Source organism: Ceratotherium simum, chromosome 29 (assembly GCF_057802395.1).
Source record: "Ceratotherium simum simum isolate JZ-2026a chromosome 29, ASM5780239v1, whole genome shotgun sequence".
In the NCBI taxonomy this organism is placed as follows: Eukaryota; Metazoa; Chordata; class Mammalia; order Perissodactyla; family Rhinocerotidae; genus Ceratotherium; species Ceratotherium simum.
The window spans coordinates 9,985,037-10,001,482 of record NC_141928.1 but is presented as its reverse complement, the minus strand read 5'-3'; the positions used below and the strand labels follow the sequence as shown (position 1 = coordinate 10,001,482).

General features: G+C 46.0%; 1 protein-coding gene across 3 annotated transcripts in view; it reads left to right on the top strand.

Annotated features, from left to right (window-relative positions):
* Positions 1-16,446, top strand: part of MVB12B (multivesicular body subunit 12B) — a 184,428-nt gene that overhangs the window by 44,853 nt on the left and 123,129 nt on the right. For all 3 annotated transcript variants that reach the window (XM_087419078.1, XM_087419079.1, XM_087419080.1), the window contains exon 3: positions 14,160-14,267. In XM_087419078.1, the coding sequence (XP_087275204.1) occupies positions 14,160-14,267 (108 nt within the window). The remainder of the gene's footprint in view (positions 1-14,159; positions 14,268-16,446) is intronic.

Here is a 16,446-nt window from a genome sequence, read left to right as displayed (position 1 = left end):
GCTTTTTTGCTTAGCATTGTTTTTGAGATCTATCCTGGCTGATATGCGTAGCTCTGGTTCATGTATTTTCAAGGCTGTATAGAATTCTATTGCATGAATAGACTGTGACATATTTATTCATCCTTCTTTTGATGAGGATTTGAGTTGTGTCCAATAATTTGCTATTATAAACAGTGTTGCAAATAATATCCTCATATCTTTGTGCTCAGGATTTCTCTAGGGAACAGTTTAGGAGAGGAATTGCTGGGTCATTTTTGCCTTACTGAATATAGTAAATGTCTTCTCCAAAGTGGTTGTGCCAATTTGTGCCCCACTCATTTTCGTCAGATATTTACAGTTTAGTCAATGATTTGCCGTGAATGGTATAGCACTGTCATTTTTAATTTGCCTTTCCTGGAAAGGTTGAACATTTTCTCAGATGGCTCCTACATATTGCATATTATTTTTCTTTTGGATTATTTCTTTTTCTCATTGACTTTTAGGAGTTCTTCAAGTATTTTGGACATTAATCCATCGTCAGTTATGCATTGCTCACAGTCTGAGGCTTGTCTTTTCACCGTTTCTAGCGTCCTTTGTAGTATCGAAGTTTAATTTTAGGGTAGTAAAATTCATCAATTTTCTCTTTTATGGGTTTTTTTTGTACACGTGTCTATTTCTTTAGTAATTCCCACTCTTAAAATCATAAAGATATTTTACATTTTCTTCAAAAAGTTTTAGTTTTGCTTTTCACATTTATCCTGTAATCCACCTGGAATTGTTTTTATGTGAGGTAGAGCCCTAATTTACTTTTTGTTCCACAGTGATTATCAGATGTGCTGTTGATTGAATAGTTCATGCTTCGGCCACTGGTGTGTCATTGGCAGCTCTGTCATCAATTGAGTCTGTGGCTGAGAGGAACCCTGTCCACTTGGGTGCCAGTCAGCCACGAGGGAAGTTCTAGGCCACTGATGCTGCTCTCCATGGGGCCCGTGGAGGTCCTGGGCTGTGTCCTGGCCTGGCCATCTGGGTGTGGAGGAGCATTTGTGGCCCAGGCCCTCTCCTGACAACCAGGAATGGGGAGGAAGTTCCCGCTTTGATACAGCCAAGCGCCCTGCTCGTGTTTACTTCCCGTTTCTCTCTCACAGGCCTTGCAGTCCCCAGGAGCTGATTTCCCCATGTGCAGAAGCAGGGCTCCTGATTTCGGGGGTGTCTCCAGGGGCCTTTGCTTTCTTCCGCCCTGCCCAGCCTCAGGACTCGGTCCCTCTGTGCCTGCTGTAGCCACGGCAGCTGTGCGGCAGGTAGAATGAAGAGAGGGCTGTTTTCTGTAGCCCCGGATATGCCAGCCTCAGTCTTTGTGCGTTTTTCACACTGTCCATTCTTTTACTTGTTCATTCAGCCATTTGGCAAATGTCTGAGTGTGTACTACCCGCAAGGCCTGGGGCCAGGTACTTGGAAAAATGCCCACTGACTAAAATAGGATCCTTACTTTAAGGAGCAGAAATGATAATAAAGAGCTAACATTTTTTGAGTGTCTGCCACATGCCAGGTCTTATGTTAAGAGCTTAAAAAAATAATAGTATTATTGAAATATAATTCACATACCATAAAATTCACTCCTCAAAAGTGTACAGTTCAGTGGTTTTTAATATATTCATAGAGTTGTGCAACCTTCACCACTATCTACTTCCAGAACATTTTCATCACCCCAAAAGGAAACCGCATACCCATTGGCATTCGCTCCTCATTTCCCACTTCCCTCAGCCCCTGGCAACCACTAATCTACCTTCTGTCTCTATGGACTTGCCTTTTCTGGACATTTCGTGTAAATGGTACCATAAAATGGCCTTTTGTGGCTATCTTCTTTCACTTAGCATAATGTTGTCAAGGTTCATCCACATTGTAGCATGTATCCGTACTTTATTCCTTTTTTATGGCTGAATAATACTCCATTGTACCGATATACCACATTTTGTTTATCTGTTCATCAGCTGATGGACGTTTGGGTTGTTTCCACTTTTTGGTGATTATGAAAAATGCTGCTATGAGCATCGTAAACAACTTTTTGTGTGGATATTTGTTTTTAGTTCCCTTGGGTATTTACCTAAAAGTGGAACTGTTGGGTCATTTGGTAACTCTGTGTTTAACATTTTGGGGAACTGCCAAACTGTTTCCACAGTGGCTACAACATGTTACATTCCACCAGCAGTGCATGAGGGTTCAGATTTTTCCACATCCTTGCCAACAGTTGCTATTGTCTGTCTTTTTTTTTTGCTGAGAAAGATTGGTCCTGAGCTAACACCTGTTGCCAATCTGCCTCTTTTTGCTTGAGGAAGATTGGCTCTGAACCAACAACTGTGCCAGTCTTCCTCTATTTTTTTTTTTTTGTATGTGAGACACTGCCACAGCATGGCTTGCTAAGTGTTGTAGGTCTGCGCCTGGGATCTGAACCTGCACACCCCAGGCCGCCGAAGTGGAGCGTGCTGAACTTCACTGCTGTGCCACTGGGCCAGCCCCCTGTCTTTTTGATTGTAGTCATCCTAGTGGATATGAAGTGGTATCTCATTATGGCCACCTACTTTTTGTGCTTTTTCTCCTTTAATCTTCACAAATAGTCCTATGAGGTGGGTCTTATTATAGAATATTTTCATTTTTTGATGAGGCTCAGAGAGGAAAGTGTGATTTTAAGAAGCCCCAGTATATAAGTGGCAGAGCCGGGACTTGACCTCCAATCTACCTGATTCCAAAAAACCTAGTTCTTTCCTCTGTCTTATGGTTTTCTCCACATTGAGAAGGTTTGATGCAAGAAGCTATCGGGCAGGGAAGATTCTGGAAGAAGACAGTGTGCTCTGGCTGGTGTCATCAGGGAGGCCTTGCTGGGTGGGTTCTTTGAGCCGGGCCCTAACTGCTGAGAACATCCCACACGGTGAGATGCTAGAGGGGACAACAGGAGAAAGCCAGGGAGGCGAGCAGTCGCTGGGCACATCGAGGAAAGATAAGTGTGAGGACGGAGAGCTGGAGGAGAGGCAGGCTGGTGCAGCATCACGGAGAGGCGTCGCAGAGAGGAGCGAGGCCCAGCAGGAGTGGGTGGTCCATGTCCCTGGACTCTGGGACGTGAGTGGAGAGTGCAGCCCGGAGACTGAGTGAGATGCACGGTCCCAGGAACAGAGGCAGGCATTCATTTCTTTTCCTAAAAATATTGGACATTTCAGCTGAAGGTCTGTGGCAGACTTGAGCTCTCCATTCAGGATACAAAACAATAAAAAGCAAATCGGGATCAGAACCAAAAACCAGCCAAGAGTCCCTGGACTCGTCCCCAGATAAGTCAGAAGGCTCTTTTCACTTTATAGTTTTTAGAAAGCATTCTGGGCGCACCTCCTGGTAGGGATCCAGGAGGATGGTTCGTCTGGCTCTCTTCCTCCATGCAGTGCCCAGACCGCTCTCACTAAGAGGCTAAGTGGCTCCACGGTTGGCCACTGTCTGACCTGGGCCAACTGTCTGTGTCTCCACAGTGGATGATCTCACACATCAAGAGCCCTTTCAACTTCACTCTCGTTCGTAGTGTCAGCCAGATATTTCCTTTGGAATGTCTGCAGAATTTCCTGGCCCCTTTGATTGCTTTCTGTCTGCCAAATACATCTTTGGATTGTGGGTGGGCTTTCTTAAAATGCCAGGGTGTGAACGGGTTGACGAAACCAGTGGTTAGCCATGTGTTTCGAGAGCTTCTCTTTGCACAAGGAGTGCTTGATTCTGACATTGAAGAGCCTCTGACAGTTTTGAGGATTTACTGCACAGCGGCACTCCCGGCGGCTTAGTTGAGTAGCTGATTTACAAAGTGTTTGTCAAGTTTAAATCCAGCAGAGCTTCATTTCTCACCACATCAAATGAAGTCTTTTAAATTGTTGTTTTTATTATTATAAAACCTATATAGAGTCAAAAGGTACAAACTTCCAGTTGTAAAATAAATAAGTCATGGGGATGTGATGTACGGTGTGGTGACTATAGGTGATAATACTGTATTGCATATTTGAAAGTTGCTAAGGGAGCAAATCTTAAAAGTTCTCATCACAAGAAAAAAATATTCTGTAACTATGTATGGTGATGGATGTTAACTAGGCTTCTTGTGGTGATCATTTCACAATATATACAAATGCTGAGTCATTATGTTGTACAACTGAAACTAACATAATGTTGGATGTCAATTACACCTCAATTAAAAATAAGTAAATAAAAAGGACATTGAAAAAAATACCCATAATCTCAACTGTGCAGAACGAAACAGTGGTTAATGCTGTGCTTTATATGTCTATCCTTTTCTATATAGACAATTTTTAGAAAACAAAATATATAAACCATTTTGTAACTTATTCTTTCCCCTGAACTTTCCCTGATGGTAGGTATGTGTCCTCAAAGTTGTTTAAATGGGCTGCTGACTCTTCCATTGCAAGGATGTTCTCTAGTCATTAGACATTGACCTAATTGATCTAAGACGTTCCCAGCTTTGCCTTGATAAACTGTGCCTCAGGGAACAGATAGAGAAGACTCTTCCCAGCCTCCCAGGCTCCAGTCACAGAGCCCGCCTTGCTGTCCCTTTAACCCATCAGCCCCGTTCCCACCTTCCTGTTTCCACAATAGCTGCTCCCTTGCCCCAGAACCCACATGACACTTTCTTCTCGTCATCCAGGTGTCAGCATTGAGGCACCTCCTCAGAGAGGACCTCCTGGTCACCCCACCTGATGTCGCCTCTTCAGTCACTGTCCCCAATCCCCCATTTTATTTTGTACAAGGCCTTTACTGCTCTCTGAAATTACCTTATGTAGGGCCGGCTCCGTGGCTTAGCGGTTAAGTGCGCGCACTCTGATGCTGGCGGCCCGGGTTCGGATCCCGGGAGCGCCCCGAGGCACCACTTCTCCGTCCAACGCGAGGCCGAGTCCCACGTACAGCAACTAGAAGGATGTGAACCTATGATATACAACTATCTACTGGGGCTTTGGGGGTAAAAAACTGAATAAATAAAATCTTTAAAAAAAAAAAAAAAAAATTATGAAATTACCTTATGTATTTGTTTGTTTATGTGTTTATTGTGCATCTTCCCCCATCAAGAATGTCCCCCCAGTGGGCTCAGTGACTGAGTCTGTCTCCTTCACCTCTCTGTTCTCTGCTCCTTGATCCGTGTCTGGCACCCGGAAGCTCACTATGAGTGAACAAATGATGATTGTACTCTGTGCACAAAACTGATGGTTTCCTTAGGCTCTGCCCAGAAGTGGAATTCCTTGGTCACGGGGCATATATATTTTAAGGCTTTTGTTATGCAGCACCAAATTAATCTAATTGATGTTGTACCCTTTATACTCACTCCAGCAGCAACGGGTGTGCCCCTTTCCCCATAGTCTCTCCAGTGGTGAGTGTTACCATCTCACCCCTTTTTAAATTATCTTTGTTAGTTTGATAAAAGTGGCATCTTGTTGTCATTTGAATTTAATAATTACCCAAGTCCAGCATTTTTCTGTGTTGATTGGCCATTGGTATTACTTCCATCAACTGCTGGTTGATGGCCACAGCCCATTTTTTGACTGGAATGTTTGTCTTTTCCCTGTTGCCTTATAAGAGCTGTTTGTATGTATTCTCTTGTGTGCTTTTTGGTAAGATTTTTTTCCCCACTTAATATATCATGGACATAATTCTGTGTATGTACATACTTCATCCTTTCTAACAGCTGAATACATATTCTGTTGCATAGGCATACCATAATTTATTTAACCAAGATCCTTTTGTTCCTCGGTTTCCTCACCTATAAAATCAGATAGTAACTGATTATTACTCATAGTAACTTGGCGGGTTGTTGTGTTAAATGAGTTACTAACACTAACGACTTAAGGAGAATAAAATCCTTAGAGCAAGTTCTGACATCTAGAATGTGCAGAGTAAATGGTAGCTGTTGTTGTCATGCACATAGAAGGAGAATGCAGTGGAGCAGGCTGGAGAGGGGCGTCATCTGTGGTGATGGTGGAAGGCCATGCGTCCCACCCATTGAGGTCCTGGGCCAGGTGTTGGTCCTCAAATAAACCAAAAGTGCTTTCCTTTTCTGCGGTCTGCTTGCTTGGACTTTTCTTGGTTTCTGTGTGCTTGTATCCTCACAATACCGTTTCCTCCACCCCTCCCTCTTAGGGTAACCTCAAGTACTTCTGTGTCTTGCAAGCAAAAGAATGTAATTAAAATATTGGGCCTTGCCTGAATGTATAGGACCTTTTAAAACCATTAGGACTCTTAGCTTAAGTCTCACACAATAAGTCATTTCAACATTAAAATTAGTTTCGCCATTTTCTCGTGTACTTCTGTCATCAAAGCAAAGCTCTCCAAACCTTCATGCTTCCCAGAGTGTGCTCAAGCATTCTCTTTCTCCAGTGTTCAGCAGAATTGATGCTGTGTGTTCTCAGCTTCCTTTCACTGTGGCGATACTGGTGGATCTTTAAAGTGGGCCTGAGTGGTTCTTTCTGTTTGGGTGGAGTCCTTCTGGTATATTCCACATAGGCCTGCATGTAGCTTGTCAGCTGTCCCAAAGGCAGGGCCCACAGGTGTCCTGCTTTTGACCCGGGAGGTTGACTGACCTTCTTGAGCTGTGTGGGGCTACTCCGCTTCCTGAGTGTTGAGGTGTTAGAGGCAGGAGTGCGCGCGGTCTGGGCCTGAGACCCAGGAGACCCACCTCTTCTCTTACCACTGAGTAAGTTGACTCAAGTTCTCCAAGCCTCATTTCTCATCTGTGCACTGAGGAGAAGATGGTACCTATGTCCTTGGGTTGTTGGGAGAATTCAGTGGGAAAATGCACATAACCTGCTTAGACCAGTGCCTGGCGAGCAGTAAGTACTCAGCAAAGAGTTCAGTCCTACCACCTGTCCTTAAACTGGGAGGATTTCTTATGTTTGACCTCAGGAGTTCTCTTACAGTGGACATGCCCTGTAGACCAGCCGCAGGTAGCCAGTCCCACTGTGCAGCAGGCTGTTCGGGGCTTCCTGAACACATATTTTCTTCTGTGGCTGCACAGTGGTCCGGAATGTGACCTCTGAACTTGAGCCAGGGAAGGAAATGAGAGGCCTAGGCTGTGCAAGACAGAGACTGAGCCCGGAACCTGGTCAGGCAGCTTCCTGAAAGGCTTGTACAGGTCCTGGTGTTGGTTCTGCAGGACTGGGGGCTGCTACTCACAGGGCTTCCCCCTCCTGGCTTCCGCATGTTAACTCTTGGTGGACTCTAGCAGTGGAGAAGGCCAGGGTCAGCTGTCCATGCCCTTTTGGACATTGTCACACGCTTGAGAACACACTGAAGAGGTAAGTAGGACTGAGGTCATGTTGCTCCTCCAGGAACCTCCCTGATGGTAGTGATGGTCATGGTGTGTCTAAAAGGAATAATACATTCGCATACTGTCTTCCAGGAGACATTTTCCCAGCTCCCTCTTTTTTTTTTTTTTTTTTTTGGTGAGGAAGATTGGCCCAGACCTAACATTCGTTGCCAATCTTCCTCTTTTTGCTTGAGGAAGATTGTCCCTGAGCTAACATCTGTGCCAACTCTCCATTTTGTATGTGGGACACCACCATAGCATGGCTTGACAAGTGGTGAGTAGGTCTGCACCCGGGATCCGAACCTGCGAACCCTGGGCTGCTGAAGCAGAGCACATGAACTTAACCCACTATGCCACTGGGCCAGCCCCCCAGCTCTCTGATTTTCTTTTTTTTTTTTTTTTTGGTGAGGGAGATTGTCCCTGAGCTAACATCCATGGCCAATCTTCCTCTTTTTGCTTGAGGAAGAGTGGCCCTGAGCTAACATCTGTGCCAGTCCTCCTCTATTTGTATGTGGTACAGCTTGATGAGTGCTGTGTAGGTCTGCGCCCAGGATCTGAATCCGTGAACCCCGGGCCACTGAAGTGGAGCACGCCAGCTTAACCACTACGCCACTGGGCTGGCCCCGTGATTTTTTTAAATTAAATTTGCTTTCTTTTAAACAAAGTGGTACATAGACAATTAAAAAGAAAATCAGAGATTACTAAAGAGCTTGTAAGAAAATATAGCAGCCCCAGCCTCATCTTTCCCTACTCTCTTTTATTCACTCCCCAGAGAGGCAGTTACTTTCAACAGTTTTAGACTTTTTAACTTGAAGTACTTTATTTCTATATTTCTAAATAATTTGATTGTCCTCTTATGTCTTGATTTATCTATCCTACGTGTTTAGTTCTCTTATAATCTCCCGCTGTCAGGCGGTATCACAGTTTTTGGTAAATTAGTGGTCAGTGTTTCCATATTATAACAGTGCAAACATCGGGTCCCACTGAATCAAGTAACGTGCCAGGAAGAGTTTTCTTTCTTGTACAACCTTTTCTTTTTCTTGGAATTAGTCACTGACTTGTTTCTTTCAATTGCTTAATTTTCTAGGTGCCTATTGGTCTTCACATTAGAATTTTTAAACTTTGTGTTTAATTTTTAAGTTAGTTAATAAATTACGTTTTCAAAGAGCTTTATGCCTATGTTTTTATTTTCCTAAATGCTCCAATACGTCTTTCCCACGCCCATCCACATTTCTTCCCAGGGCTTAACTGCAGCTCCAAAAGCTCTCAGTTCCATACTCTCCTCCCCACTCAGAGGTGGCCCACCGCTGCCGTCTCTTCTTTCCCTCCCTCCCTCGTCTCACCGCTGTCCTGTGTGGGCTCTGTCCTGGTGCTCATGGTTGCTTCTTTATGGCTTTAACCTCCAGTTTCGCTGATGTTTGCACCGGTTGGTTCCTAAGAAAGGGCCAGTGGGAGATAAACTTTTGAAGTCCTTGCACATCTGCAAAGGTGTTTACCCTCATGCTTAATTGATCATTGATTTAGGTGGAGAATTCCAGAATTCCTCAGGATTTCGAAGACGTTGTTCTCTCGTCCTTTAGTTTCCAGTGTTGCCGTCGGGAAGTCTGACGCATCCTGATCCCTGTCCCTTTGTACGGGATCTGTGATTTCTCTCTGGAAGTTTTAAAGGCAGTTTCTTTACCCTAGCTTTGGCAGGGTTCTGTTACTTTGCTGTAACGTGGGCTCTGTCACTCCGTGTGCTGCCGCCCCGGGGCCTCTTGAACGTGGGGGCTCACGTCTCCCATTTCCTGTTTCTCTCTCTGGAAATTTCATTACTTGGATGATGTGTTCATCTTCACTTTTCTTAGTTTTTCTTTCTTATAGTTGATCTCATCTTTGTATTTTACTTTCTGGAAGATTTCCTCCATTTTCTCTTCCAATATTTTTTTTTGAATTTTTTATTTTAGCTGTAGCTTGTTATTTCTAGGCTCTTTATATTGTTTTTTTAAAAAACAGTTTTCACAATAGTCCATTCTTGTTTGGTGGTTGTAATATATTCACTCATCCCTCTGAGGATACTGATTATAGGTTTGGTTGTTTGTTCCTTAGCTTTCATTGCCTCCTCATATTATCTGTGCTCCCTTCAAGTTCCCCTTCTTCTGATTTGCGCCCTGTCCTCATATCTTAGATGTCCCCCCCGTGCCTGGTGATCCCTTGTTGTCAGTTTATCTTTAAGAGCGGGGCACTAGCTCATGGGGTTGGAGCTGTGGGGGGGGCGGGACCTGTCGGCTGGTCGGCTGCACAGGAGGGTGATGCAGCAGGGAACTAGCTTTGTAACAGGAGCTCCCCAGAGTCTGTGTGCTGGTCTGCTCCCTGGCACTCTTTAGTTTCTCCAGAGAAGAGTCCTTCAGTGTCTGGTATTTAGGGGGATATCTAGGGGGGATTCTCCTGGCTGCCAAGGTGCCAGAAGCAAAGGTGAGTGAGCCTGGTGGTGGCAGGGGAGGTGGCCCACTATTCACCGTGCATAGTTAACCCCGCTGTGTTCACTCTGGAGGCTTACTTCCTCCTTCCCCTCCTTCCTCACCGGCCGGGCTGGTGTTCTGGAGTCCTGAGCTGTACTGGTTCCATTTCTGCAGAAAATACTTCTGAAATGGGGGTGGGGATCTGGGAGTCTAACTGCTTTGCTTATAGACCTGTTCCAGTCTGCCTGTCTCAGCCCTAAACTCGCACCCTCCACCCTCATCCCCAGTGGTGTCTGGTGGCTCTGGGCTCTGGACCTCTGAGGAGTGAATCATTAGCTCCCGCAGGCCCTGAGACATCAACCCCCTCTGCTCTGCTGAGTCCCGTACTTTCCACTTCCCACATCTCCAGACATTTGTTGGCATCTCTCTTGTGTTGTATTCTTCTCTTTATTTTAGTGAGTTCACACTTTCTCCACTTGATTGTCATTTTGGAAGAATATGGGCAGAGAAGACCCATGTGTTCAGTGTGTCACTGCCCACCTCCTCCACAGAGGCAGCTCCTGTACCCAGGGAAATGCTGGAGAGAGAGGGAGGGTATGAGAGTGTGAGTATGTGTGTGCGTGTAAGAGAGAGTGAGTGTGTGTGAGTGTGCACGTGTGTGTGTGTGAAGCCCTGCAACAGACGCTCCGGAGGCACTGCACTCAGCAACAGCGTTGGACAAAGTCCAGTCGCTTTGGGAACAAGCAGAGTACAGACAAGAGAACCAAAAGAATAAGTGGCCTCATGGTTGACATGGGTGTGTGGCCTCACAGAGTGGTGATTTTAAAGGGCACGCACTCAGCACAAGGACTTAAATCCTGGAAATTTCATTTACAAAATTCCGTGGGCTGGCCCAGTGGTGTAGTGGTTAAGTACATGTGCTCTGCTTCAGTGGCCTGGGGTTCGTGGGTTTGGATCCTGGGCACAGACCTACACACACTGCTCATCAAGCCATGATGTGGGGTCGTCCCACATACAAAATAGAGGAAGATGGGCACAGATGTTAGCTCAGGGCCAACCTTCCTCACCAAAAAAAAAAATAATAATAATTCTTAGTACTGGGGTAACTGGCAGGGTATGTGGATTTTCACACTTTTCTCCTGATTGAATGGCTGATTCATTCATTCATTCCATCAACAAGTTTCAGTTGAGCCCATATGCAGGCGTTGTACTTAATGCAGAGGATAAATGGCCATCAGAACTGGCATTGTGCTTGTCTTTGTGAAGTTTATAGTCCAGTGGTGGGATAGTAGGGGGCAGGTAATTTCACACAAGTATATAATCTGTGTTTGAAGACCAGATCTAGTCCCAGAGATGGGGAAGGAATCCCAGAGGACCAGAGGTTGGAGCTGAGCCCTGATGTGACAGTTTGGGACTTTAGAACCCTGATGTGGCATGACGTCACTTTAAATATTTGGTTCCATCTTGGACCAGATATCCTCATTTTTAGACATGTTAGCACTGGCTTTATGGGTGCTCCCTGGTGAGCAGAGTCAGGCTCACTTCTCTAACCCTGGAATCTCCTCCTGTCCCACCTCCCCAGGCCTTCCCCATCCTGGGATGCAGAGGCTGGCTGCTGCACGTGGATGGTCAGAGTTGTGGCGTGAGCTTCTGCAGGGGCGCCCGTGCAGCTACCTGCCTCACGCGTAATTCATCTTATGGGCCATTAGCTCATCCAACTTGAGATGGGAGAAGTTAGGTTAGTGAGCACCTTTATGTGGCTGAATTGGAGAGAAGCTTCTTATTGCAACAGGGAAGACAACACGGGGGATGCCTGGTCTTGTTACACCCAGGCCACTTCCCTAGTGCTCCGGATGAGCTAAGACCCAGGGCCCTCTCCCTCCTCACTCCGGTTCATGGGGCTGCAGCCCCTGTGTGGATGCAGCCGGCGTGGCCCGGGCTTCGGGGCTCCTCTGCGTTCTGCCCAGACACACACACTCTCTCTCTCTCTCTCACCTCCCTCCTCGCTTCCCCTTGGCTGGGGTTAGAGGGCATTACACATTTTTCCTTTATTGCAAATGAGTTGTGGCCTCAGGGCGAAGTGAACCTTTGGTCGTCCACTTTTAATGCTTTTCAGACTGGGTTGGAGGACTAACTGCCAGGACAGAGAAGGGGGCCTCCAAGGAGGGACAGGCCCACTGCCTGCCTTTTCCCTTTGCATCCCTGCACTGGCCCCTTTATCATATCAAGGTATCTTCTCACTCGGAAAAGGAAAATTCCAGCAATGGGGTGAGAGGAGGGAATCATCATTTCAAACCCTGGAAACAGTAGCCTTGATTTAGGGTGCACACCACCCCTCAGTGGGATTTCCAAGTATCCAGAAAAGCCCTTCTGAACTCCCTTCCTTTTCTGGTGGAAGGGTAAAGACACAGCTGTCTCTCTTCTGATGTTCCAGCCTCTGGTTCCACAGCCTTTGAGTGTTCTGCAGACTATTGGTTTTTTTTTTAATCAAAAATAATGCATTTATTATAGAGAAACCATGTAGGTTCTCTTATTTCTTTGTTCTTATAGCATCTTTTATTTTCACATTTTAATGGTTCTGAAATCAGGATGCATCTTAAAATAGATTTGTACATTTTGGTAAGATACTATTTTTTTTTTTCCTGAAGGGGAGCTCTTTCAATCCATGGGTGATTCCCAAATGACTGCATCCTGGACTTGAGGAAATACAGTAAAAGTACAGTTTGGAAAACAAAAGTCTTTTAAAACATGGAATCCACGGGAGAAAACACACAAAAGGATCCTTGGTGGTGGAGAGTTGGAGCCACTGCCTTATATCTCGTGTTTTCCGAGAAACTTTGTGTCAGACCATCATGGGAGAGGATGCTGATGAGGCCTGTTCCCATTCCATGAGGTTTCTTTCTGTGGGGGTGACATACGTGGAGCAAACAGTTCCTAAAATGATGCCCATGCCGTTCCTCCTTCAGACTGCAGGTCACACATATTTGCATATTTAGCACAAGGACCTTTCTTTTCTCTTTGTTGCATTCGCTAATTTACAATTGTTCAATTTGAAAAACAGCATTTTTCTTTTGCCAGTTGGCCTTTGGGCTTTTCTCAGACATTCTCAGAGAACACGGCTGTGGGGGGCTCTGGGGATGTCCTGGCGGAGCGGCCCCCGCCTGCTCCTGCCCTGTGCATGTTGCGCTGCTGTGTAGCCCATGGCTTTGCATGAAGCTACTCAGTATAGACGTGGGATGGGGCTGAATCAAGGTGTTTTTTGTGTAAAGAAAGGAGGCGCTTTCAGCAGTTTGTCAGAATGGCGGGGAGCTTTTCAGATCAAAGGCTGCAGCCCGAAGTCTGACCCTTAGAAGGACAACCAGGGAGACGGCAGAGAGCACACGGCTGGGAGGCTGCCTCCGAGTTCATCCTGAAACAGGCGCTGCTCCCTCAGTCTTCCCGATGTGCCCCTCGGGGTGCCAGCCATGGCGTGGACGGTTGATGAGTACTCTGACGCCATGCTGGTAATGTCACGTGAGGCTGCCGACTGAGAAAGCAGACCAAGCCCTGACAGTCCATTGAGAGAACAATCTGGAAAGACGTGGGAAGAAGACCGTCCTCGTCCAGCCTGTTCTGTCCTCTCCGGTCTCACTGTAAACTCTTTCCCACAAAGCACGGACCTTCACACTGTTACCCCTACCGCAGTCCAGTACACAGGTCCTTTAAGACTCAAATCGAGGCTGGCTTCATCCTCGAATACTTCCTAGAGGAAAATTTCTACAGCTGTTTGTGGGGAAATGGCTTCTTAGTGAGACTATAAATGAGGAACTGAATCTTTTTTTATTTTTCTATCATGATACAGTTTCCGACCTTGAACACCACCCATAGAGTTTGTACCAAGAAGACACAGTGAGGAGCGAATTTTCCTGACACCCCGCCCCCCAGGCCCCCGTAGAGTCCCATTGACTGAGGCGCCCTGGCTGGCCCCAGGGTCCCGGAGCAGGAGGCCCTGTCAGCCTCTCTGCAGGCGGTGCCCCTCCCAGGTGGCATTTCACACCCTATTGGACTTTTTTCTGCGCCCCGTACCATCCCCCGAGTAAGTGGTAACGAGCAACTTAATGTGCTGACTTACCGAGTCCCTTCTTGGTCCATTGCAACAAAAGTTGCTCTTTTCTCATTAGACCATTTTTGGCAAGGCATCTTTAATCAATGGCTTCCCTGGGGACTATATTTTTGGAAGTTGTATTTTTCACACTCTCCCTTTTCCCCTTTTGGAAAACCTCTTCCCAGTGCCTAGTGAAATGGACTAATGAGATGCCATGAGAGTCCGGGCCAGTGTTAATTGGTGCAGATATGAGGAAGTTGCTCTCACACACCTTCAGTTCCAGCCCGCCTTACCTGCGGCCCTGTTCTCTGTCTCTTTGGTGCAGGTTGCACAGACAGCAGATGGCGTGGATGCTGACCTCTGGAAAGACGGCTTATTTAAATCCAAGGTTACCAGATACCTGTGTTTCACAAGATCATTTTCCAAAGAAAATGTAAGTCTCGCAGTGGTTTCTGTTTGCTGAGTGAGCACTTGTCATTTACATCCCTGTTTAAAATTTCCTCATTTTCTTGTTGTGGTTTATTTTCATTGCCATATTAATTTATCTGTGGTTTTAGTGAACTGGGTAGAATCAGCAGCTAGTGCTGTGTTTCATTTATTAACAGTATTATTAGCCACGTACCCAAGTATACAGTGAATTCCATTAAAACGTGTTCTCAAAAGGAAACCAGGAAATTTCTCTCACAGCTCTCATTTGCCGGCCTTGCCTCCAAGTAACAGATCACAGGGTAGTGTGGATGTGGGAGTTTTCCAGTGGAGCTGGATTTAAAGCTGACCGACAAGTAGGAGCATAGCTGGAAGGATGCTCCATGATCTCCCCTTTTCACAGACATGGCCTTGCTTCCAGAATGACTGACTTTCTCCCTGTATGTCTGTATGACATATGACATTTTACTGTGTCTGCAGGTAGGTGTGCACATGTGCAGATTTCTTTTAGTAGCTGTTTTTAGTACTTGGGCCCATAAATTAGGAAATTTTAAAGATATCTACTAAGGCTTTTCCCATGAAGTGTTTTAATAGGTGGCTTAGAAAAGAGGAAAGTAGCTTTTGTGAGTATCCACTCCGCGTGAGGCCTCTTCTAGGCACTCTGCAAATATACCCCTTCCGTCCGCAAGACGATCTCTTGAAGTATTAGCTCCTTTCCTGAGTCAGAGAGTTCGTGCTTGTCCAAGGTCACCTGTCTTCCCTAGCCCCAGATAGGGAGCAGTCAGATTTTCATTTTCCGGGATGACATTTTATTTTTGGCTGAAATGTTATTGTCTCTTTCTGATGCAAATATTTATTTTTGGAAATATTTTTATTAATTTTATAAATTTTGCTATAACAAAAATATATATTCATGGTTTAAAAAGAAAAAAAATAACTTCAAACATCCTCATTCAGAGCGTGAAAGGGGAAAAGTAATGGTCTTTCTCCCCATCACATACCCCCCACCCCCACCAGGCCCATGGTCCCATCTCGGGGTCCTTGCGTGTCCCGTCAGCGTCCTCTGGCTGTAGACAGTCACGGGGTTCTCTGGCTGCACTCTCCTCCATCAGCCGCTCCTCTTGTTTGTTGATGAGTCTTTGTTAGGAAGATTATTCCTAATGTCCTCGGGACTGGGGGAGAAGACGTTGCTTTAATTTTTCCCCCTAATTATGAGAGTAATATATGCTTGTTTCTAATGGAGTAGGGACAGACCTGGCGCTAAACCCTGGAAATCTTTTTCATACAGGCAGGATGGCGGCAGCTGAGCCTGTAATGAGTCTGAGCAGGTCCCTCGGGCTCATGTGCTGTCTGAGGAGCCTTTGAGGAGCAGGTCTGAAGGCCGGGTTGCCCTTCCAAACAGCCCTCATGCTGTTAGGGGTGGTCCCCCCATTGCCGCATCCCTCCCTCTTGGATCCACATCCACACACACAGGGTGCTCTCCCCACCCTTGTCCCTGGAGTGAACCGAAGCCTTTTTTTGAGACTATTTATATTTTTAGCTTTTGTCACCTCTGTTCTGTCTGCCAGCTGCTGTTTTCTGCAGAGGGTCAGCGTGGTCGCTGCCGCTCAGAGCTGTAGGGATAAACTCCCAAGGGTTCAAACAACTCCTGTTCACACCTCGCTCTGCTCAGTGGTTTCAGGTGTTCATAGTGATCTCTACTCAGCCTTTCCCTTTCCTGACTGAAGAGGCTTCCGTTCAAAACTGTGGCCTCAGAGGACAGCCACGATCCCTTTGATCATTTTTGATTTCTGTCTCTGTGGCATTTCCCCCGAAGGCTGTAGGGTATTGGTACTCTAGGCCGGAAGAGTCCCCGATCCCTTGGAGTGGGGACAGTGACAAATCTAAAAATGACAGAGAGAAGGCACAGGGCTTGTAAATTTTGGGTGTCATGGGTAAGTGTATTCTAGAAAATGCATTGACTTAGTCAACATTTATTGAATATTAAAGAGATGTTTATCGAGTGCTTACTCTGTGTGTTGTACTCTGTGAGGGCTGGGTGTGGTGGGGTGGGGTGCAATGAGGGGATGTAGACAGAGACAAGGATGGTAGGAGAATCCGAGGCCTCTCTTTTGAAGCAGTGTAGGAAATAGGTGTATTTTGTTTTCAGAAAAAGAATGAATGGGTCCTATAGTGAGATCCATAGG